The sequence below is a fragment of the Colobus angolensis genome, unplaced genomic scaffold (genome assembly GCF_000951035.1).
Source record: "Colobus angolensis palliatus isolate OR3802 unplaced genomic scaffold, Cang.pa_1.0 Scaffold122, whole genome shotgun sequence".
Classification (NCBI taxonomy): Eukaryota; Metazoa; Chordata; class Mammalia; order Primates; family Cercopithecidae; genus Colobus; species Colobus angolensis.
In genome coordinates, this window is record NW_012113364.1 from 4,464,815 (window position 1) to 4,490,322 (window position 25,508).

The 25,508-nt window shown below is 41.8% G+C and overlaps 1 protein-coding gene across 1 annotated transcript in view; it reads left to right on the forward strand.

The window, feature by feature from the left end:
* Positions 1 to 25,508, forward strand: part of WBSCR17 (Williams-Beuren syndrome chromosome region 17) — a 630,593-nt gene that overhangs the window by 218,318 nt on the left and 386,767 nt on the right. Inside the window, exon 2 of the mRNA XM_011932129.1 lies at positions 1,482 to 1,665. Within this exon, the coding sequence (XP_011787519.1) occupies positions 1,482 to 1,665 (184 nt within the window). The remainder of the gene's footprint in view (positions 1 to 1,481; positions 1,666 to 25,508) is intronic.

The following is a 25,508-nucleotide window of genomic DNA, read 5'->3' on the forward strand; positions in this document are numbered from 1 at the left end:
AAAAGATGTCAGGATTCCTGAAGAACATATTGCATGGTGGAAATGATTCTCAAGCAGAAAAACGATGCTCGTCTGACATTGATTGAGGTGCTCACACAATCTTTGCTTTTGATCTTGATATTACAGAAAATAAATTTCTGTTTTCAGAGAAGCAGGAGAGCGAATATAAGCTTTGCCACTAGGTGATGGAGAACTATCTCAAGACTGGAGCAGGTTTCTTGGCTCTTGACTTGCCTAGGGGATGTCTTCGTGGGAGATTTGGATCCTTCTGGGTGCTTCTGGCTGCCCAGGCTGTCAAAGCCAAGGAGGCTGGTCCTTCTTCTTTCTGTCAGTGGCAGCAATGAAATGCTGGATATTGGATCTCCTTCATTTAAATGGATAAAGTGTGTGTGTGTGTGTGTGTGTGTGCGTGCGTGCTGAGTGGCTGGAACATTTGAAATGGTGGAAGGCAATGAGAACCCTTAACAACAAAAGTTTTCTGGTTAAGTGGTAAAACCTCCCATAACTCCAGGATTTAAAAATTGCCCATCAAGCTGTTTATCCTATAATGGAATAATAGGTTTAGAGCTGCCACCATCCTGGGAGCTTGCAGATTGCTCAGTGAGGCTTGTTACAGAGGCTTCCAAGTCTACTTGGCATGGTTATCACCCGTGTGGGTTTTTTCCTCTCCTCTGTGATTTATTCTCAAACATTTTGTATTTCCTGTTGCCATTTAGATAAAATTTAAGTAAAACCATTAGGGAAAGAGCTGTGTCAGAATGTTGGACCCTTTAAACTCAGGATAAAAATCAATCTGTATGTCGCTTTCTGTTCAAATGAAGAAAAAGCATCTGCAGTTTGGCAGTTATCTGTGGACTTGCTGTTTTTATTCTGTGCTATTCCTTCTTGCTGTAGTTCCTCCTAGCAAAAGGGAAACAGGCATGAATAATGGCCCTCGTTCTGTCTCATTTCCTGTGTCCTCTTTCATCCTCATTTCTCCCAGTGTGGAGAGTCTCTCCCTCTTACAGACCCCCATCTCATCCCAGTTCCCAAAAGGAGAGAGAGGGTTCTTTTTTATTTATTTGGTTTTCTTTTTGAAACAGAGTCTTGCTCGATTGCCCAGGCTGGAGTGCAGTGGTGCAATCTCGGCTCACTGCAAGCTCCATCTCCCGGGTTCAAGAGATTCTCCTGCCTCAGCCTCTTGAGTAGATGGGACTATAGGCGTGCACCACGACGCCCAGCTAATTTTTGTGTTTTTTGGTAGAGACAGAGGTAGAGGATTCTAATTGGTAACCAAACTTTAACCCCAGAACACTCTGTGGCCTTGACCTTCCTCTAATACAGATGTTTTCAGGGCCTATACCTGAGTGGGATAAATTGAGGACATCATTTTTTCTGTGACAGGTAATGTTAAAATTTCTGTTGAGACTGCAGCAGAGATTGAGTAATACATCCTGGTATGGTGGTTTTCTAATAATTCTTTTTTCTCCCACTTTTTCTAGGCTTATCCAAATCCCTTGGGCTCATTGAAGGTTATGGTGGGCGGGGTAAAGGGGGCCTTCCGGCTACTCTTTCCCCGGCTGAAGAAGAAAAGGCTAAGGGACCCCATGAGAAGTATGGCTACAATTCCTACCTCAGTGAGAAAATTTCACTGGACCGTTCCATTCCGGATTATCGTCCCACCAAGTAAGTTCTGGTTCAGTCATTCAGGGAGCTTGATGGGTCCTCAGCATGGGTGTGGACCCCTAAGTCTGTGATATTTTCCACTGTTATTTGTAACTCTTGGGGGAGTTTTTATTTTAGTTTCCTCTTCAATAAATAAACTTAGTACTCCTGTTGCTTATGAGAGATTACCTAAGCAAACATGTTCAGTTGTTATCAAAGTGTTCCAGAAACACAGAAAGAGCCTCAATACAAAAAGCTTTATATTTTATTTCCCCTCCTCCTCCTCCTTCTTCTTTTTCTTCTTCTTCCTCTTCCTCCTCTTCTTCTTCCTCCTCTTCCTCCCCTTCCTCTTCCTCTCCTTCTCCTTCTTCTCCTCCTCCTCCTTCTCCTCCTCCTCCTCCTTCTTCTTTTTCTTCTTCTTCCTCTTCCTCCTCTTCTTCTTCCTCCTCTTCCTCCCCTTCCTCTTCCTCTCCTTCTCCTTCTTCTCCTCCTCCTCCTTCTCCTCCTCCTCCTCCTTCTTTTTTTTTTTGGTCACTCTTGTTGCCCAGGCTGGAGTGCAATGGCGCAATCTCGGCTCACCGCAACCTCCGCCTCCTGGGTTTAAGCGATTCTCCTACCTCAGCCTCAGCCTCAGCCTCAGCCTCCCAAGTAGCTGGGATTGCAGGCATGTGGCACCATGCCTGGCTAATTTTGTATTTTTAGTAGAGACGGGATTTTACCACGTTGATCAGGCTGATCTCGAACTCCTGACCTCAGGTGATCTGCCCACCTTGGCCTCCCAAAGTGCTGGGATTACAGGTGTGAGCCACCATGCCCAGCCATTACTATTCTTTTGATGTTTATTTTATGTTCAGGGGAACATGTGTAGGTTTGTTATATAGGTTAATTGCATGTCACAGGGGTTCAGCGTACAGATTATTTCATCTTCCAGGTAATAAGCATAGTACCGGATAGATAGTTTCTTGATTCTCACCCCCTCCTTCCCTCCACCTTCAAGTAGGCCCCGTGTCGTTGTCCCCCTCTTTGTGTCCATTTGTACTCAGCGTTTAGCTCCCACTTATAAGTGAGAACTGGTGGTATTTGGTTTTCTGCTCCTGAGTAAGTTTGCTTAGGATAATGGCCTCCAACTCCATCCATGTTGCTGCAAAGGACATGATGCCATTCTCGTTTATGGCTGCGTAGTATTCCATAGTGTATATGTGCCACATTTTCTTTATCCAGCCTACTATCGATGGGCATTTAGGTTGATTCCATTCCTTTGCTACAGCGAATAGTGCTGTAACGAACATACCTGTGCACGTGTCTTTATGGTAGAACAGTTTATATTCCTTTGGGTATATGCCCAATAATGGGATTGCTGGGTCAAATGGTTGTGCTTTGAGTTCTCTGAGACTTCACCAAATTGCTTTCTACAATGGCTGAAGTAACTTACATTCTCACCAACAGTGTTATAACCATTACCTTTTCTCTGCAACCTCTCCAGCATCTGTCATTTTTTTTTTACTTTTTAATAGTAACTGTTATAACTGGTTGAAATGGTATCTCATTATGGTTTCGATTTTCATTTTTCTAAAACAAATCACCATGATCTCATCACTTAGGGACAGCATCTATTGAAGTTTTTGAGTCAATTTTCTATACAGATTATGAGTGTATGTTATCACACTTTTTCCCTTTTTCATTTAACATTAAATCAAGAGTATTTTCTGATGTTATGAATGATGATCTGTTTCCATTGTTGGAAATTTAGGTTATTTTCAATTTTTCTTATTATATATAACATTCTATTGAATATTTTTTCACTCATATCTTTATTTGTATTAATTTGATATTTATTTTCTGAATCCACACTTCTAAAGGTGTATAGTAGAGGGATATTTTTGGAGATTCTTAATGCGTATTGTAATATTTTCCTGCAGAAAATCTATAGTAATTCTACTCTTACTAGAATTTTACTAGACCCTTCCAATACTGGATATTAGCATGTAAAAAATGCCAAACTGATAGGCTATTGTTTCAACTTAAACTTTTTTGCATGAGATTCTTGTCTTTTAAAAATCTTGAGGCTATAATCCCAGCACTTTGGGAGGCTGAGGAGGGTGGATCACGAGGTCAGGAGTTCGAGACCAGCCAGGCCAAGATAGTGAAACCCTGTCTCTACTACAAATACAAAAATTGGCCGGGTGCAGTGGCGGGCGCCTGTAATTCCAGCTACTTGGGTGGCTGAGGCAGGAAAATCGCTTGAACCAGGGAGGCAGAGGTTGCAGTGACCCAAGATTACACCATTGCACTTCAGCCTGGGCTGAAGTGAAACTCCATCTCAAAAAAAAAAAAAAATTAGGTCTGAGTACAGTGGCTCACTGGGCAGATCACTTAAGCACATCAGCCTGGGCACCATGGCAAAGCATTGTCTCTACAAAAAATAAAAAGATTAGCCAGGCATGGTGGTGGTACATGCCTATAGTCCTAGCTGCTCCTGAGGCTGAGGGTCACGTGAGCCTGGGAGGTCGAGGCTGCAGTAAGCCATCATGGCACCACTGCATTCCAGCCTGAGGAAGAGAATGAGACACTGTCTAAAAACTATTTGTGTGCATCTTGGTTGGATTACGAGAGGTCTTTGTTTTGTGCTCTCGGATTTAAGAATTACTTATTTTCTGCTTGTAAAACAGACAAAAGAGGTTGGACACAGTGTCAAGATGCTGAAGAGAAAGCCCCTATGTTCCAGGCAGAACTCCACCTCCGATTCTCAAACAGATTCTCCATTTTCTATTAGATTTGTAGTGTCTCTATTTACAGTGTGTCCTTGTCTGAAGTAGATAATTTCTTTCTCAAATGAATTTTGTACAAATCAGTTAAGTGTCTTGGTTACTGAGAAAAATAGATTTGAGATAAGGAAAATTACCTTAAATGCATTTAAATCTGCAGCATTAGCTGAGCAACCTGTTAAATCTCTCTCTCTACTGAATAAGCATATACTCATTTAGAATCACTAGGAAAATATACATCACCCCTGCTGGAAGCTATTTTGTGTCCCTGGACTTTGGCTGTCCAAAACATCTGTCTGTTTTTATTTCCTGATGCTCTCTCATTAGCCTTTCTTATTAGGACATTGGCAAATAAACATGGCCTTATTTTTTTGTACTTCTCTAAGAATGAAAATGCCTCCAAAATGACTGGAAATGAGCTGGTTGAACAAGTATTATTGAGCACTTATTATGCGCCAGATAGTTTTCTCCACGCTGGAGATAGACCATTGGATAGTCCTTGCCTACTTACTTCTTGTCTAGGGAGGAAGACAGATGTACAAGCAGATCAGTTCAGCACCAGGTACATGCCGGCTAGAGATTCACACAGCACGTGCAGGGAGAGTCTGAGAAAGTTTCTTGTTTGAGGTAATGCCTGAAGGACCATTAAGGCATAGAAAATTGAAGATGAGGGGGCTGGGCACAGTGGCTCACGCCTGTAATCCCAGCCCTTTGGGAGGCCAAGGTGGGCATATCGCCTGAGGTCAGGAGTTCAAGACTAGCCTGGCCAACGTGATGAAACCCCGTCTCTACTAAAATATACAAAAAAAGAAGCGGGGCATGGTGGTGCATGCCTGTGGTCCCAGCTACTTGGGAGGCTGAGGCAAGAGAATGGCTTGAAACTGGTAGGTGGAGGTTGCAGTGAGCTGAGATCATGCCACTGCACTGCAGCCTGGGTGACAGAGGGAGACTCTGTCTCAAAAAGAAAAATAATAAAGGAAAATTGAAATTGGGAGAGGGATAAGGGTGGACCAAGCAGGAGAACAGAAGGAGCACACTTGGTTGGGTATGAATTGGCGTACTCAGGGAGGAACCCATAACCCGATATTGCTGTGTGATATAACATGATGGCCTGAACGTACATCATTTATGTGTGATTAAATGGTAGCAATGTGTATTAAACGTGTATTAAATGTATTTAATGTGTATTAAAATGATAGCAAAGGAATAGAGAGAATGGCAACTTAGAAGGAAAAAAAACCCACAATAGGTTAGGCAATGATCACAGGGGAGAGAGACATGTACAGAATTTTGGAAGATGGAAAGAGGATGGTAATGGCAACTGACAGAGCAAGCTAGGTGAAGCTGAGACCCAACCTCCCGCATGAGGTGGGTGGGGGTGGTGAGAGCTGAAGAATGCAGTCTAGCCAGAAGCCCCCAGAGACTCAGGAATTGGAGATAACAGATATTTCTGACGGCTAGAGGGGGATTTGAAAAGAAGGGATGCAGTTAGCAGTTATGTCTCCAGATCCTTTCTTCAACTCTGCACAGCCAGAGACTGCCCTCCCTTTCTCATCTGGCAGAATATGGGAAGTTTACTCCCTGGAGAAGATGAACTGTGGTTCACAGAGGTGGCCTTGGACAGAGAATAACAAGGCTGCATATGAAATGGGATGACTTTCCAGCTCCATTACCCCTCTAGTCTCTATTACTCCTGTAAGCAAGAGTTTGAAGAATCCCCACTTAGAGAAAATTATTCAGCCTAAGGAAAAGGCTGATAGGTCTGACAGCTGGGGGTACCCCAAAAATGGCTGGGTTCTGCTCATTAACTATTAGTGTGGCATGCCTGTTATAAGGCTTCATCCTTTTACATAAAGCAGTCCTGCTCTAAAATAAGAAAGGAAAGTCAGGATCACTAAACATCTCAGTAGAGTCTTTGTTATAAAAGATGTTAACAACAGCAGCAGAAAACAGTAAACAGAAACAACAAACTTTAAAACTATACTAAATGACTTAGGAGATATAGAATGTTTGGTTTTGTTTATAAACCAAGAGCAAATAGATATATGAAGATAATAATCATAAGACCAGGTGCGGTGGCTCATGCCTGTAATCCCAGCACTTTGGGAGGCTGAGGTGGGTGGATCATTTGAGGTCAGGAGTTCGAGACCAGCCTGGCCAACATGGTGAAACTCCGTCTCTACTAAAAACACAGGAAAAAATTAGCTGGATTGGGAGACTGAGGCAGGAGAATTGCTTGAACCTGGACATAGAGATTACAGTGAGCCCAGATTGTGCTACTGCACTCCAGCCTGGGCAACAGAGTGCGACTCCACCCAAAAAAAATAAATAAATAAAATAAAAAAATCATAGAATAAAAAATAAAAGTTAAAAGTTAGACCTGTAGTCCTAGCTACTCAGGAGGCTATGACAGTAGGATCACTTGAACCTAGGAGTTAGAGTCCGGCTTGGGCAACATAGCAAGACCCTATCTCTTATAAAACAGAAATTAAAAAGAAATAAATAATTTAATAAAGATTTGGAAGACAGCATTCAGAAATGTTCTAAAAAGTAGAAAAAAAGGAAATGAAAATTAGGAGAGGAAAGATCAAAAGAGATCAGATCAGTCCAGTAGGTTCAACATCCACTAATGAGAAAATCAGAGAGAACAGAGAGAAGAAAGTCATGAAACAAATAATGCAAGACAATTTCCCAGAACCATAGGATGTGAACTTTCAGATTAGAAGATCCCACCCAGTTGCTACATAATTCATGAAAAGAACAAAAACTAAACTCACATCAAGAAATGTAAAATTTCAAAACAACTTGGATGAAGAAAAAGTCCTGAAAGTTTTCAGAGAGTAAATGCAGATTACATATAGTTGGCATTAGATTTCTCTGTAGAAATATTAGAAGACAATGGAAGAATGCTTAAATAATTTTGAGGGAAAAAAATAATGTTCAATTTAGAACTCTTAACAGTCATCTACAGAATACTTTGGGCCAGGGGCAAATGCAAAGTAAATCCGTTGCATAAATGTAGGCTCTTAACAATTTTCCCTTCTCTGAATTTGTTTTGGGGAAGATACTCAAGCACATGCTCCAGCAAAACAAAGGAATCAAGTAAGGAAGATGATGAACAGATGCTCCAGGGTAACTAACATTCTAGGGTGACAGCCATGTAGCAGATGAAGAGATCAATTATTCCCACATCTTTAGAGATAAACCTCCTAGAGCCTCATGTGGATGCAAGAGGATGCAGGGCTCCAGGAGGTATGTCTCTAAAGGAGGTGGGAAGTGGCAAAATTGTTTGATTGCCTAGTGTTTTTGACTGCATTAAGATGTTTTTCTTAACTCCTCTCAAAAAGCTTGGGACTGTTTACTGATTATGTTAGGCCGTTATGTTACTGTAAAGGAATACTTGAGACTGGGTTATTTATAAATAAAAGAGGTTTAATTGGCTCACTGTTCTGCAGACTGTCCAGGAAGCATGGTGCTTGGCTTCTAATGAGGCCTCAGGAAGCTTACAATCATGGCTGAAAGCAAAAGGTGAGCCAGCCTATCACATGGCAAGAGTGGGAGCAAAAGAGAGAGAGTGGGAGATGCCACACACTTTTAAACAACAAAATCTCATGTGAACTCACTCATCATCAAGAGGATGGCACTAAACCATTTATGGGGATCCACCCCCATGATCCAGACACCTCCTACTAGGCCCCACCTCCCACACTGGGAATTACATTTCAACATGAGATTTGGCCGTTTTACTGATAGGCACAAAACAGCTTGTGAAAAAACAAAGCAATTAATACAGAAAAAAAAAAAAGCTCTCCAATAAACAAACTATACTTCCATATACTCTGTGGCTCAGCTCTGAGCAATATATTGTAGTCATATAAATGTAAATATTTCATATTGATTTAAACACAAATTATGGTATAATTATTGGAAGAAAGAGGAGGCAAAATGTGTATGTGAGGTGTGGGTAGTGTAAGAAAACTAAATCTACATCTTCAGTAACAGGAAGTCAATTGAAAATGTCTAAAATTACACATCAAGAAATACTAACATAATCATTGTTATTTAGCAACATGGAGATTACAGAAGTTGAAGGAGACCGTATATGTTTTATTTTAACAAAATTTCAATTAAACAATAAATATAAATCTATACCGAAAAATGCAAAATGTGTGGGATGAAAGTACGGTAGAAGAATGAGTTGGAGAACTAGCTTGAATGATATGATCACATTTAGATTATCCTGGCCACTATATGTTGGGTAAATTTGAAGGTCAATTTTCAGATGAATTTGAGAGCTCACCCACAGGCCGTAGGCAGTAACCAAAGAGACCATTGTAAATTCTGATCTCCACAGCAAAAGTTACCAAATTAACCTCTCTTAATTGCAAATTAATCCCAGCCATCAAAGAGTTGCAAGGCCCTTGCCTGTAGAAGCAACTTCTCTGATATTTGAGCCCTGGGGATGTAAGGAGAGGCAGCTGCCTGGGGCGGAATAGTTTCCTTCCTCCAGAGAAATTATTCCCCAGTGGGTAGGATCCTTTTTGTTAAGCCCCAAACAGCTCTCACAAGTTTTTGAGAATCTTTATGTAGGCTAATTTCATTGCAATTTTAAACAGAACCTCAAGTTGCTTTAATTCTTACTGTTTTTTTGCTATATTACACTTGAGAAAATTGTTTTTCTTATAAATATGAATGAATGTTTAGGTAGCAGTGAGATTAACCATTTGTCACATTTCAGGCAAATGAATTCCAAAATGCTGTTTTCCGTTTTGTTTTAATTCCGTGACTTTTTTTTTCTTGCACTGGACAGATATTTTAAACTTGTGTGAATCCCAAACTGTCAATCTTTCCATTTTCATTTCTTCCCTGCTTTAAAGTATAAAAAGATATTATCCCTCAGAATATTGATAAATATTCTATTCTGTTTTGTGTTGCTTTTCTATGACTCTTTTATATTTCACCCTTCCATCCTTCTAGAGTTTATTTTGGAATATGGTTCAAGTTTGTATCTTTCGTTCCAAAGATCTGTCCCTCTTTTTAGAAAAGAGCTTTTTCAAAATAATCTTATAAATAACCCTTCTCTTTCTCTTATTTGGAGGTGCTAAATATGTTACATTTTATGCTTTTTGCATATAAGTAGGCTTATTTTCTCTGTGGTGTTCTTTTGGTCTGTATTTCTTTTTTCTTCTTTTTCTTGTCCTTTCTTGGTTTTGTAGAAATTACTAAAAATGATTTTTTGACTGAAGTCTCCAGTCTGCCAGGCAGTGTGCCAGCAGTTTGGAGAAGAGCAAGGCATCTTGGCCCCAGAGGACTTCAAAGAGAGTGGGAGAGGCTGGTGGCCATTTATAGTCCTTTTGGTCACTTTTAGAGGGCCTTAGAAAGTAAGACAAGGGCGTGAGCCATTCTGTGGGAGGCAGAAGGTGACCTTGATCTTATTGTCAAGCAGGAGTTTTCCTCTAAAAGGGAGGCAGGACATTTGAGAGAGAGAACAGCAAGTGCAATGATAAGTAGCTCAGCTTGTGAAAAAGCAAAGCAACTATTAACTACAGGAAAAAAACAAAAGCTCTTAAAGAAAGGAATTGCAATTTCAGGCACTGTGTGGCTCAGGGGACAGTTCTTGGATTTTGGGATTAGGGGAAATGGAAAACTTTTGGCTAGAGAATAGTTTCCAGAGTAAATTGTGGAAAAAAAAAATTTGGAGGGGAAGGAGGAAACCAGCCCTGGGTGGGAACTTTCACATTTTTGGTAGATGCCAGTAAAAGATTGGAGGCAGGATGGTATTATTATTATTATTTCTTTTTTTAAAAATAATGATAACTGTGGCAGAAATGTGGAGCATGGAATGGAGAAGATGGAGGCTGGTAGCAGGATGGCTAAATATAAGTCATGGTTACCAACATTTGTTGAGTGCCAACCGTGTGCTAGACGTTGCTAGAGAGAGAAGAAGGGTGCTTTTAATAATACAGCAAGCACTTTATTACGATTGTGCTACTTTATACAATTGTTTTCCTATAACAAACTAAGGACTAAGCAGGGATAAGGTGGAAGAGCTAGATTCAAGAAAATCCTAGAGAGAATTATTAAAATTGAGGCAACTAATTGGAAATGGATGAAGTGAGTGCACTAGCTTGGGATATGGAGTGGAAGTGATTTCGTTAACTAGGAGAGAGAATGCTGCAGGGGTTCATGTTTTGTGAGGAAGACAGCAGTTCTGCCTGTCCAGGGTTCCCCAAAGTTCCGGTTTTCTTGAGTAACCCTAAGACATGAATCTGTCTGGCTTTATCTATGATTTGGCTCTGTGTTTGTAAGAAGATAGCCTTCGGTGACACCAGAAGCTGGGGAAGGCTTTCTAAGCCCCCGCTTTTTTTGTTATTTGTTTTTGTTTTTTGTTTTTGGCTTTTTTTTACTGAGATATACCATTCTATATCACACTGTGGCATAGTAATTATCTGCTTTTCCAATTATCTCATACTATGAGGGAGGGACCACAGAAATCTGTCTGTGCTTATTAAAGCCACTGCTGAGATCCCTGCACCAATTTTATGATATGCTTTCTCCTCTCAAACCATGTAGGTAATTTATGAGCAGTTTCTACTGCTGTTATCTTCAATTTCTCCTTTGGCCTCCTGCTTATAAATCCAGATGTCAGGTTTCTTTGAAATTCATTTTGCTTCACTCGGAAAGTCTCCTCTTGCCTTCATCACAACATATTCTAACCCATTTTATCCTGACAATGTCTGCTTTGGATGCAGCTGGCATGATGACCCTGTGGACCATCCTCATGTCATGCCCAGTGGACAGATGCATGTTGTGGTCTGGAGGTCAGGAATGATGTCTGGGCTGACCATGGATATTCGAGAATCATTCAACTCCAGTGGGTATTTTAGGTTGAGTCTGTGTGCACGTGACTTGTATGAGCATGCGAGTCCTGGTCTTATAATGAACGAGTGGAGTGAATCTACTCATGGCTCAATACCCGACTCAAGTTTCCCTCCACTGTGAAAAGGACACATCTGATTATAGCAGCTGTGATGGAGTCTTTTTTATGTGAGTCATTCCTCTAACAGTAGATACCCTGTGTCTCACAGGTTGGTTTGTATATAGAGTGAAAGTGCCTTAAAAAGAGTCAACAATCCAACTGGATGTTGACGGGGAGCTCATTCCTGTAATCCCAACCCTTTGAGAGGCTGAGGCAGGAAGATCTCTTGAAGTCAGGAGTTTGAGACCAGCCTGGGTAACATAGCAAGACTTGTCTCTACTAAAAATTAAAAAAAAAAAAAAAGCTGGATATGGTAGCCTGTGCCTGTAGTCCCAGCTGCTGGGGAGGCTGAAGTGGGGGGATTGCTTGAGCCCAGAGTCCAAGGCTACAGCGAGCTATGATTGTGTCGCTGCACCCCATCTAACCCTAACAGAGTGAGAGGTGTGCGTCCACAGGAGAGTGTATGTATGTATGTGGGTATATATATTATATTTATATATTATACTTACATATTATATATATTATATTTTAAAGGGTGAAAAATTCTGTGTTAAACTTTCTTTTTCACAGACTCATATGGGCACAGAGAGTATTCGTCCAATGAGTAATAATAATAAGTAGTTGTATTGTCCCTGGGCTGGGCGCCGTGGCTCACGCCTATAATCCCAGCACTTTGGGAGGCTGAGACGGGCGGATCATGAGGTCAGGAGATGGAGACCATCCTGGGTAACACCATGAAACCCCGTCTCTACTAAAAATACAAAAAAATTAGCCGGGCGTGGTGGCGGGCGCCTGTAGTCCCAGCTACTCGGGAGGCTGAGACAGGAGAATGGCGGGAACTGGAGGTGAAGCTTGCAGTGAGCCAAGATTGCGCCACCACACTCCAGCCTGGGCAACTGAGCAAGACTCTCTCTCTCTCTCAAAAAAAAGAGTGTCCCTGAATCACTAACCACAATAATTTTTCCCTTTTATTGACTACCTTTTATGTTTTTGTCACTGTACGGCATGTTTTATTGATCTCATTTAAATTTAACTGCTCTCTGAAATAGCTGTTCCCATCACTTCTTTTATAAATGAGGCAAAGTGGCCTTGGAGGGGTTAAGCAACCTGCCTGAGGTCACACAGCTAGTAAGTGCCGGGACCTGGATTCAAACCCAGCTCTGTGTGTGTCTTCAAGGTGTGTGGATGAGCCCACATCAAGTGCCTGACCTTCCGTGTCTGCAGAATGGAACCTTCTACTCCATGCTGGGGTTTCCAGAAGGAAAAGAATATCTGAGTCTTACAGAAAGTGGACAGTTTATCTAGGGAATCTTGTCTGTTGGGGACGGGGATGGGTAGGTAGGTGAGTTTACTTCTTTAGTTTTCTTCTCTTGGTGCTTTTCAATTCTTCCAAAGCCAACAAAATTCCAAAGGACTTTTATGTTGAATTTGCATAGCTGTTGCCTGTTATGGCCCTAGTATGTAGTGTAATACAGTTAAAACCCTCTTTAAGGCATACTTTTTTTTTTTAATAAAACATGGGAAAGAAAATTGTATAATATTATTTGCCTTAGGAGATGTCTTAACACAGAGTTTATACCGAGGAGGAAGTCTATTTGCTAAAGCAGGTCTTCACGCAGCAATGGGATGGAAGAGTGGAAAATGCAAGTTGAGGGGTGCCCTTTCCGTTAGTGTGTGAGGGTGATGTGCTTCCTGCAGTATTTATGGTTGAATGTTCATCCCACTTTTGCAGATTCCCTAGGTCTGAAGAAGATATCTGGGCCACTTAAAAACCTTCATGAGAGAGTTATACATGAAGGTTAAGAGCCTGGATTCAGAAATCTAAATTCCAATCTCAGCTTTGTCCCTTTCTAGCTATGTGACCTTGGGCAAGTTGCGTAACCTGTCTGTGCCTCAGTTTCCTCATATGTGAAGTGGTGATGTAATCATATCTACTTCATAGAATTGCTGTGGGGATTAAATTTTCCACATGAAATGTATAGAATAACATATTTATACATTTCACACAATAATATACCTATACATTTCAGTCTCAAGCCATCACACCCGGCCATACCCCTTATCATCTTTAAAACACCTTGCATTAAATGACAGAGTCTTCAGGAAAATATCTACTGAAAAGTGATGTATCCTTAGCCTTGCACTTACATGGAATACTTAAATCTAGGACGATGGGCATTTCCTTGTCCCCAAGTCAGCACAGAAATCCAGAGGGTCCAGCCTGAGACAGATGCCAGGATGATGGGGAGAGTCTGGGGACAGTATGTTCCTTCATAAGGCTCTTCCCGGGCCTGGATCAGAAGGGGCATCTGTGGATTACACAGAGCCAACATATTGAGGAAGGTTCAGCCCTCACTAGGAATGTTCTGAGGTCACGGGAGACTTTGTGAAAGCTGGAGGATGGGCTCAGCTACCTCCTGCTTCTGATTCCTCCATAGCAGTCAGACCAGAAGAAAAAAAAAGTACAATGTATGTTTTTCCTCTTTTCACGATTTGATTTTTTTCCACATATTGAAGTAATTTTTCCTTGAAAAGAACCGAATATTAAAAAATACATTTTATGTCTCTAATCCTAGCATTTTGGGAGGCCGAGGTGGGCGGATCTCTTGAGGTCAGGAGTTTGAGACCAGCCTGGCCAACATGGTGAAAACCCATCTCTACTAAAAATACAAAAATTAGCTGGGTGTGGTGGTGGGTGCCTGTAATCTCAGATACTCAGGAGGCTGAGGCAGGAGAATCGCTTGAACCTGGGAGAAGGAGGTGGCAGTGAGCCGAGATTGCATCATTGCACTCCAGCCTGGACCACTGAGTGAGACTCTGTCTCAAAAAAAGAGAAATGGATGCTCTTGAGACTTAACTGTGTAAGAAAGAATTCCCACTTCTTTTAGAGGCACTGCCAGCCCCGAAGGTTATGAATTGGTAACGTTAATTTGATCTTTTCTTGGAACTTGAAAGTATTCTCACCTGAAATGCGTTTAAAACAAAGTTGCCATCAAGATTCTCCTCTGTTTCTTCCTGAGAGCTTTCCGGCAAGTTTCTAATTTCTTTCATGGAGAATTTGAAACCAGTGGATAGAAAGCAGTGTCAACCTTGTCCTATTTATGCAAATGGATCTGCTCTGTCACCTGTTTACAACCCCCAGGGTCACTGAGTGTCCAGTTCACATTCCCCAGATGTAGCTGCAGCTATGGGACATTGAATTCTCCATGTATTAGTTTGAATCAGACCAATGTTGAGATTTACAGTAGTGGCTGTTCTTGCTTCTGTTGGCCTTTGATAGTTTAAGTAAGGATTGTAGACAGATGAGAGCTGCAGGAGAGGCTAGCTCATCTCATCTAATATTCAGAAATCCTCACACTGTTACTGGGGACTCGAGAGTTGGTACTTAAACAACCTTTGTGTTTCCAGGGGATTATCCTCTCTGCTTAGTCCGTTGCTTCCTCACTCTAGCAGTGCACTGAGTTAAAACCAACCCATCCTAAACTTACCTCCAGGCGTCTACATGGGTACACAAAAACACCCACACCCTACAAGAAAGCCCAAGCTGGTTTATGCAAGCTCACTTTAGGCAGTTTGCCAAATTCCACTCTGATTTGTTCAGTGGACAGATACTTACGTGAAATACTTAGTGAAATACTCGCAGTACAGGAAACATTTGTTTCTCAGTCCTGGAAATAATCAACAGAGGCAAATGCCTTTGCAGTCACAGTGCCTGTTTATGTGGGGAGTTCTTCGTTGTTCTAGGTGTGCGAGTACAGTAAACATTCTCCAAGTGGCAGCAGGAGAGAACCACGGTGCTTCTGTAATAAGGTGAGATTTACAGGCTTGTAAGAGCTGGGGGTATAAATCAGGCTTCTGGTGGAATGGGTGAAATGGACTAAATTCAGGTATTAATGGGAGAGCCACGTGTGCACTGCAGAGGGAGAAAGGCTCATCAGTATTACAGATGGCATGTCCCTTTAGTTAATTTAGAAGAAATTCCGATCAGCCAACAGAACTTTGAGGATGGATGCAGGAAAAAAGAAGACTGTGGCATATGGAGAGAACATATTTGTTCTTGGAAAATCAGTAGAAAATGTTTAATGTCATCATAACCTCATTTGCATAAAAATAGTCGCATGCGGTAAACCAAATGAAAGCAAAGGAAGACGTGACGGAACTAATGCTGTTTGGAGTTTCGTATCATTATGAATAACATAAATAATTCAATTGAATAAATAAATACGAAATTACTTTAAGTAGATATACTACAGGTGATTATTCCTTGAAAATTCCTTTAATGGTACGTGCCCCAATGATGAAGCAACGTGATTATGTCTCCATGGGCAGCGCTTTGCTGGACACTTGACCCTCGTCAATGATATTGAGCTCTCTGTAGCTCTCAAGTGTTTTATGAACACAAATGAAGTTTTTAGTTTCACAATCTGATTCATAAACATGACCTTGAAGTCATTTAAATAGACTTATCTTCATTGCGATGAGTGCAGCCCCCACTTTGCACGTGGTTGCGCTGAGGCAATATTTGATAATCACAAGTTTGAAGAGTCTCGGGCTGTGCAGTACTAGGTACATAATTCTAAATAAATATTTGGAACCCTGGTGGCAGAATTTGAGCTGTTGTTTCTACCTCGCCAAGTCTGGTCGGGGAATTCTTGTGTAAGGGCAAACTGTGGTGTGGATAAAATTGATGGAAATTATTTATGAGTTAAAGAAAAATAAAGAAAAAAGGAATGTATTTATGATTTCAACAAATGTTTTCTAGGGTTTTGTAGAAAGCCATGCACAGGTACCATGGGAGCTATAACAGATGTATATGACACAGTCCTTGTACTCATTTGATTTTATTCATTCACTCAGTAAATACTCATCAGTCAGCTCCCACACACCAGGCACTATGTTGGAGGTTGAGGTTATAAGGGGGAGACAGATGATAAACTGGGAAAAATAAACACAAGCTAATTATAGATTGTGATAAATGCTTTGAAGTAAATAAACAGCTGCTAACATACATCTGACCCTTCAAATCCCTGGGTTTTACATCTGGAGATTCAACCGGAAAATACTAGAAAAAATAAAAATAAAAGATAGCAATACAACAATAAAAAATAAAATAAAACTACAGTATAATGACTGCATAGCATTTGCATTGTATTACATATTGTAAGTAATCTCGAGATTATTTAAAGTATCCAGGAGATGTGAGTAGGTTATGTGCAAATACTATGCCGTTTTATACAATGGACTTGAGCATCCTTGGATTTTGGCATCCATGAGGGGGTTCTGGAACCAATACCCGTTAGATACTGGGGGATAACTGTAGAGAGAAAATGGAAACAAGAGTGTGCTTTAGAGAAGGTGAGTTGAAGAGGCAAGAGGAGATGAGGATGAAACAGTGGCTGGGTGCCTGTAATCCTAGAACTTTGGGACACCGAGGCTGGTGGATCACTTGAGGCCAGGAGTTCGAGATCAGCCTGGCCAACATGGCAACATCTCCTCTCTACTAAAAATACAAAAATTAGCTGGGTATGGTGGTGCATGCCTGTAGTCCTCAGGCTACTCAGGAAGCTGGGGCACAAGAATCGCTTGAACCTGGGAGGCAGAGGGTGCAGTGAGCCAAGATCGAGCCAGCGCCCTCAAGCCTGGGCAACAAGAGTGAAACTCCGTCTCAAAACAAAACATAAGTAAATAAAACCTCTGTCAGAAACCTCTCTGGACAGAAAGAATAGTGCCTAGAAAGCCCTAAGTTTGTAGTGGGCTTGATTTAGGAACTGATAGTAGATACTGGCCAGTTGTTTGAGGGTGATGGAAGGGGAGGTAGGAATCAGATCATGTGGGATTGTGGGCAATGAATCTGGGATTTATTTCAGTAGGAACAAAAGTGATACACTGCGTTGATAATATACCCCCAAATTCAAGTCCATCTGGAACCTCAGGTCACCGTATATGGATAACAGGGTCTTTGCAGATGTAATTAGTTAAAGTGAGGCATACTTGATTAGGGTGCTCCCTAAATCCCCAAGATGGTTAGTATCGTAAGAGGAGAAAACAGAGAGACTAAGACAGAGACAGAGGGAAGGAGGCCAAGTGAAGACAGGCAGAGATTGGAATAGGGTGTCCACAAGCCAAGGAGTGCTGGGAATTGCCAGCAATCTCCAAAAACTAGAGAAGGCAAAGAAGGATTCTCGTGTAGAGCCTTCAGAGGGTGCATGCCCTTGCTGACTCCTTCATTTGGGACTTCTAGCCTCCAGAACCGTGAAAGAATAAATTTCTGTTGTTGTAGTGCCCCCATTTTGTGGTACTTTGCTATGGCAGCCTATGGAGCAGATATTAACGGTCATGGTAGCCACTGGGGATTTGACATAGCGAAGTGTCCTGATGTGGAGTATGTTTTTATAAGGTCATTCTGAATGGTGTTTGGAGAATGGATTGCAGAGAGCAAGAGACATGCAAGGAGTCCAGTTTGGAGGATAGTGCCGGTAGGAGGCGATAGTGTTTCCGACTAGGGTGTGCATAGTGATATGGTTTGACTGTGTCTCCGCCCAAATCTCATCTTGAATTGTAGCTCTTATAATTCCCATGTGTGGGAGGGACCCAGTGGGAGATAATTGAATCATGAGGGCGGTTTCCCCCATACTGTTCTCATGGTAGTGATAAAGTCTCACAAGATCTGATCGTTTTATAAGGGGAAACTCCTTACGATTGGCTGTCTGATTCTCTCTTGCTGCTGCCATGTAAGAAGTGCCTTTTGGCCGGGCGCGGTGGCTCAAGCCTGTAAGCACTTTGGGAGGCCGAGATGGGTGGATCACGAGGTCAGGAGATCGAGACTATCCTGGCTAACACGGTGAAACCCCGTCTCTACTAAAAAATACAAAAAACTAGCCGGGCGAGGTGGCGGGCGTCTGTAGTCCCAGCTACTCGGGCGGCTGAGGCAGGAAAATGGCGTAAACCCGGGAGGTGGAGCTTGCAGTGAGCTGAGATCCGGCCACTGCGCTCCAGCCTGGGCGATAGAGCCAGACTCTGTCTCAAAAAAAAAAAAAAAAAAAAGAAGTGCCTTTTACCTTCTGCCATGATTGTGAGGCCTCCCCAGCCATGTGGAGCTGTGAGTCCATTAAACCTCTTCTACTTTATAAATTACTCAGTCTCAGGTATGTCTTTATCAGCAACGTGAAAATGAACGAATACACATAGTAAGATAGGGAGAAGTAGAGATTTATGGTGGAGATCATCAAGGAAGACTACTGGGTTTTAGGTTGCAACATAAGGATGCACGGTAGTGCCATTTACTGAAATGGTAAAACTGAAAAACAGATTTGGGGGACTCTTTAAGAATTCTACTTTGGATTTGTTAAGTTTGATTTGATGTTTAGTCATATAATTGGAGCTATCAAATAGATGGTTGAACAATTTATGACTCTGAGCTTGAGAGAGAGGTAGGGGGTTGGGAGATAGACCTTTGAAGGCATCAACATAGAGGTGACCATCAAAGCTGAGATCACTAAGGAGAGAGCTGGAAATTTGGCAACAGCCCAGGAGTGAGTGCTGTGCCACTCCAAAATTTAGAACATGGATAGAGGAGAGAAATTCAGTGAAGGATGTGGATAAGAAACAACTAATGAAGCAGGTAGAAATCCAGGAAAATGAAGCGATGTAGAAGCCAGAAAAGGAGTGTTCCAGAAGGAAGCAGTGGTTACTGGTGATGAGGGATACTGAGATGCCAGCATCGTTCAGCAGATTTGGCAACATGAAGTTCATTGATGACCTCAACAAGGATATTCACCCCTTATTGAGGTTGATTAAGGAGTGAATGCGAGGGAAGAAATGAGAGAGCAAAATGACTACTCTGATGAATTTTATTGTGAAAGGGAGAAGAGGCATGCTAGCTGAGGGCTTTGGGGGATGGGGGTCAAAGGAGGTTATTATTATTGTTCCTTATAAAATTCCCATTTTGTCATAAGAGTTACAGAAAAGTTGCAAGAATACTACAAAAAATTCTGTATTTTCTTTATCCAGTTTCCTTAAAGGTTAACATTTTACAATATTTATATATCTCCATGTGTACATGTATTTTTTTCTGAATCATTTGAGCGTGAGTTGCAGACATGATGCCCCTTTGTCTCTGAATACTTCAGCATGAGCAACCCAAGAACAAGGGCATTCTCTTACGTAACCACATGACAATATGATAGTATTACCTGTCCACATTTCACCAGTTGTCTCAATAATGTCCTTTACAGAAAAAGAAAGTCTTAGACCATGTATTACATTCATTTATTATAATGTTTTATTTTGAAACAGTCTTTTAGTCTTTCTTTGTCTTTCATGACATTGACATTTTTGAATACTACAGTCCAGTCATTTTGTAAAATGTCTCTTAGTTTGTATTTGTCCAATATTTCATCAGAATTAGGTTCAGAATGTGCTTTTGTGGCAGGAATACTACAAAAATGGTGTTGCATCTTGGTGCATCTTATCAGGACATACATGAGGAAAAGGAACAGCTAATGAAGAAGGAAGAAATTCAGAAGAATGTAGTGACATGGAAGCCACTCATTACTTGTCTCATTACTGGTGGTGATAATGTTGACTACTGGGTTAAAGGTGGTATATTAATCTGTCCTGGCATTGCTATAAAGAAATACCTCAGGCCGGGTGCGGTGGCTCAAGCCTGTAATCCCAGCACTTTGGGAGGCCGAGATGGGCGGATCACGAGGTCAGGAGATCGAGACCATCCTGGCTAACACGGTGAAACCCCGTCTCTACTAAAAATACAAAAAACTAGCTGGGCGAAGTGGCGGGCACCTGTAGTCCCAGCTACTCGGGAGGCCGAGGCAGGAGAATGGCATAAACCCGGGAGGCGGAGCTTGCAGTGAGCTGAGATCCGGCCACTGCACTCCAGCCTGGGCGACAGAGCAAGACTCCGTCTCAAAAAAAAAAAAAAAAAAAAGAAATACCTCAGGCTGGGTAATTTACAAATAAAAGAGGTTTAATTGACTCATGGTGCCACAGGCTATATAGGAAGCATGATGCTGGCATCTTCTGGGCCTCTAGGAGGCCTCAGGAAACTTACAATTATGGCGGAAGATGATGGGGAAGCAAGATTTCTCACATGGTGGGAGCAGGGTGATAGAGAGAGAGAGAAGGAGATGCTACACACTTTTAAACAACCAGATCTTGTGAAAGCTCACTCACAGTGCCATGGGGGATGGTGTTAAACCAGAAGAAACTACCCCCATGATTCAGTCACCTCCTATCAGACCCTACCTCCAACATCAGGAATTACAATTCAACATGAGATTTGGGTGGGGACACAGACCCATACTATATCAGATTGTGTCTGCGTGGTAGTCAATTATGTTTCCTAATACCTCCAGGACAATGTAGAATTAGTGGAGACAGTGGGAACCCTTGCCTTTCCTGTCTTTGACAGAAGTGCCTCTAGTGTTTCTCATTAGTAAGATGCTATCTCTATGGCTATGGTATAGTTTATTATGTTAAGAAAGTATCCATTAGTTTTAATGATCTTGAGGGTTTTTTTATTAGGGTAAGTGTTGAATTTTTCAAACCCATTTCAGTTTTTTCAGTAACTATACAGAAAGTCATCTATGTCTTTCTTCGTGCGTCTAAAAGATTTTGCGTTCTATTAGTGGATTTCTTGATATTAAACCAAATTTATATTCCTGGAATAAATTCCACTAGGCTATGGTGTATTATTTTCTTAATGTGATGTTGGATTCTGTTCACTAATATTTTGTTTACAACTTGTGCATCAATATTTGTAATTCATTCTCTCTCACTCTCTCTGCTTCCCTTAAGAAGTTTAGTTATTAATACATTACAAAAGGAATTAGGTTTTCAATCCTCTGGAACAATTGATGGAGCATTATGACTATCTGGTTCTTAAATGTTTAGTAGAGGTCACCAGTGAAACCATCTGGGCCTGATGTTCTTTATGGGGTAGTTTCTTGTTGGTTTTTGCAATTTTTTTCCTGAGGAAATAGGTCTGTTTAAGGTTTCTGTCTCTAATGACGTCAACCTTGGCAAATTGCCTTTCCCCAGGAAATTATCCATTACATCCAGGCTTCTAAATGTATTTGCATAGGGATCTGCAGATGAGCCTTTTTTTATTTTTAACAGTTATTTGTTTCAATGATTATTTCCCCCTTTGGTTTCTTATTTATGTATTTGTGCTTTCTCTTTTTTCCCTTAAGTTAGTTAAATGTGGTCTATTTTGTTAATTATGTTTTAAAAAACAGTATTTTGATTTATTCAAGATCTTGTATTTTTCTGTTCTCTAACTTATTGAGTTCTGCTTTTTATATTTATTACTGCCTTCCTTGTATTTTCTTTTGATTTGCTTTGTTGCTGTTTTTCTTTCTGAAAAGCATTCTAAGTTGGAAATGTAATTCAAGTATTTTTATTGCTAAAAGGTTTTAAGGCTTTGAATGTTTTTCTTCTTACTGCTTACAGCTTCCCACTGATTCTGATATGTGGTATTTTCATTACCATTATTTTTTAGAAATGCTTTAACTTCGGTTTGTATTTACCCTGTCACACAAGACTGGTTTAGTAGGTTTTTGAAATTTGCAGATGGATATCTTCTTAAAAACATTATTAATAATTTTAAATTTTATTGCATAGTGATCAGAGAATATTGTTTGTCATTTTTTTTTTTTTAAATATGTAGTCTCATTCTGTCACCCAGGCTGGAGTGCAGTTGCATGATCTTGGCCCACTGCAACCTCTGCCTCCCAGGTTCAAGCAATTCTCCTGCCTCAGCCTTCCGAGTAGCTGGGATTACAGGCGTCTAACTACGCCTGGCTAATTTTTGTATTTTTGGTAGAGACAGAGTTTCTCCATGTTGGCTGGGCTGGTCTTGAACTTATGGGCTCAAGGGATTCACCCCCTCTCAGTCTCCCAAAGTGATGGGATTACAGGTGTGAGCTACCATGCTCAGCGGGTTCATTTTCACAACTCTTCCCCTGAGGTTGAGAAGATGTGTTGCCTGTTTTCTGAGAGCAGTGTGTATTTCTATCACATGAGGCATTCTGATTTTCTGTTTTCAATTTCTTCTTGATATAGTTACTTTGTATATATGAAATCTGATTCCCCCCCCCTTTTTTTTTTTTTGAGAGAGAAGGGTCTTGCTCTGTCACCCAGGCTGGAGTGCAGTGGTGCGATCTTGGCTCACTGCAACCTCTGCCTGCTGAGTTCGAGCAATTCTCCTGCCTTAGCCTCTGAGTAACTGGAATTACAGATACCCACCACCACATCCGGCTACTTTTTTGGAGTTTTGGTAGAGATGGGGTTTCGCCATGTTGGCCACGCTGGTCTCAAACTCCTGTCCTCAAGTGATCCTCTTGCCTTGGCCTCCCAAAATGCCGAGATTTTCTTCCATTCATTAATTTTGTTGATTTGCAGTGATTTACAAGATTTTAAGTTCAGAGGGATCATTGTCAATGTTCACAAGTATGGTGTCTTTGTCTGTGTTGCTGTCAAGGAATACCTGAGACTGGATAATTTATAAAGAAAAGAGATTTAACTGGCTCACAGTTCTACAGGCTGTACAAGAAGCTTGACACTAACATTTGGTCAGGTTCTGTCGAAGTTCTGAGGCTGTACCCATTCACAGAGGAGGGTGAAGAGTAGCCAACGTGCAGAGATCGCATGGTGAGAGTGGAAGGGAGACAGGGGTGGCAGGTGCCACACTCTTTTCAACAATTAGCTCCCAGGGAACTCTCTTGAGAACTCACAGAGTGGAGAACTTAACTCACTACCATGAGGATAGCTCCAAGGCATGCATGAGGGGTCGGCCCCATGACCCAGACACCTTCCAGTAGGCCCCGCCTCCAACTTTGGGAATTAGATTTCAATATGCAGTGTCAAATATCCAAAACACAGCATATAAATTCTTCAGTGGGCATATATATATATGTGTGTGTGTGTGTATGTGTGTATATATATGTGTGTGTGTGTGTGTGTATATATATATATATATTTTTTTTTTTTTGGTTAGATGGAGTCTCACTCTGTCACCTAGGCTGGAGTGCAGTGGCACCATCTCGGCTCGCTGCAACTTCTGCCTTCTGGGTTCAAGCAGTTCTTCTGCCTCAGCCTCCCAAGTAGCTGGGATTACAGGCATGCACCACCATGCCTGGCTAATTTTTGTATTTTTAGTAGAGACAGGGTTTCACCATATTGGTCAGGCTGGTCTCGAACTCCTGACCGACCTCAGGTGATCCACCCTTCTCGGCCTCCGAAAGTGCTGGGATTTCAGCCGTGAGCCACCGTGCCCGGCCAGTAGGAGTGCTTTTTTGTGTTTGCAATAGGGAATATGTTGTGTCATCTGGCCTTTGGGTTTTCTCTTATTTAGGGGCCCCCAACCCATAGGCCATGGATTGGTACGAGTTTGTGGCCTGTTGGGAACTCCGCGGCACAGCGGGAACTGAGTGGCAGGCAAGTGAGCATGACCGCCTGAGCGCCACCTCCTGGCAGATCAGCGGCAGCATTAGATTCTCATAGCAGCACAAACCCTATTGTGAACTGTACATGCATTGCATGCTCCTCCTTGTGAGAATCTAATACCTTATGATCTGAGGTGGAGCAGTCTCATTCTGAAACCATTCCCCATGCCCCCAAAACCCGTGGAAAAGTTGTCTTCCATGAAACTGGCCCCTGGTGTTAAAAAGGTGAGGGACTGCTGTTTAAGAGGACAGTGAGTTTTCTCCTTTTGCATATTTTCCCATTCACCACTCAGTGTTTAAAGGCTGCCTTCCTATACTTTTTAACTTTCTTCTCTCCCAGAAACAATGCCTTGAGTCATGCACATTTAAAGTCCCATCTTTGGCTAGGTGCTTACGCCTGTAATTCCAGCACTTTGGGAGGTCAAGGTGGGTGGATCATTTGAGGTCAGGAGTTTGAGACCAGCCTGGCTAACATGGTGAAACTGAGAGGTGAAGCTGGCTGGACTTCCTGGGTCCAGTGGGGACTTGGAGAACTTTTCTGTCTTACAAGAGGGTTGTAAAATGCACCAATCAGCGCTCTGTAGCTAGCAAGAGGATTGTAACATGCACCCATCAGTGCTCTGTAAAATGCACCAATCAGCAGGATCCTAAAAGTAGCCAATTGCAGGGAGGATTGAAAAAAAGGCACTCGGATAGGACAGAAACGGAACATGGGAGGGGACAAATAAGGGACTCAAAGCTGGTCACCCCAGCCAGCAACTGTAACCCACTGGGATCCCCTTCCACACCGTGGAAGCTTTGTTCTTTGACTGTTCACAATAAATCTTGCTGTTGCTCACTTTTTGGTCCATGCCACCTTTAAGAGCTATAACACCCACCGCCAAGGTGCACGGCTCCATTCTTGAAGTCAGGGAGACCACGAACCCACTGGCAGGAACCACCTGCAGACTCAAAACCTTATCTCTACTAAAAATACAAAAATTAGCCGGGCATGGTGGCAAGTGCTTGTAATCCCAGCTACTACGGAGGCTGAAGGGGAGAATCACTTGAATGTGGGAGGCGGAGATTGTAGTGAGTCGAGATTGCGCCATTGCACTCCAGCCTGGGCGAGAGAGTAAGAGTCTGTCTCAAAAAATAAAATTAAATTAAAAAATAAAGTTCTATCTTTGTTACAGAGCCTGATCTTATCTACCAGAACTCTTTTTCCATATTTTCACGCTTAAGCTAGTGTTTCCCGTTCTGATGGTTCTTTTTAGCTCGGTCCTACTGTTAGCAGCAGCTTCCCACTTTCTGGTTCCACAGTTTTCCTGGATTTTCCTTGCTCTCTGTGTGAAGGTTTGCAACAAGAGTGGGAGAGAGAAAGCTCACTGGTAGTTTGTGGTTTTCTACTTTGTTGTAATTTGTTCTTTTAACCGTATTTTTTATTATGTTGTAAAATGTGTTCAGAGATATGTGGAGCCCAGAATTTTCACTAATTATCATAAGTTTTCTTATGGTGCCAGGCTCTTTTCAACAATTAGCTCCCAAGGAACTCTCCTGAGAACTCACAGAGGGGAGAACTCACTACCATGAGGATAGCTCCAGGTTGTCCATGAGGGATCAGCGCCATGGCCCAAACACCTTCCAGTAGGCCCCGCCTCCAACTTTGGGAATCAGATT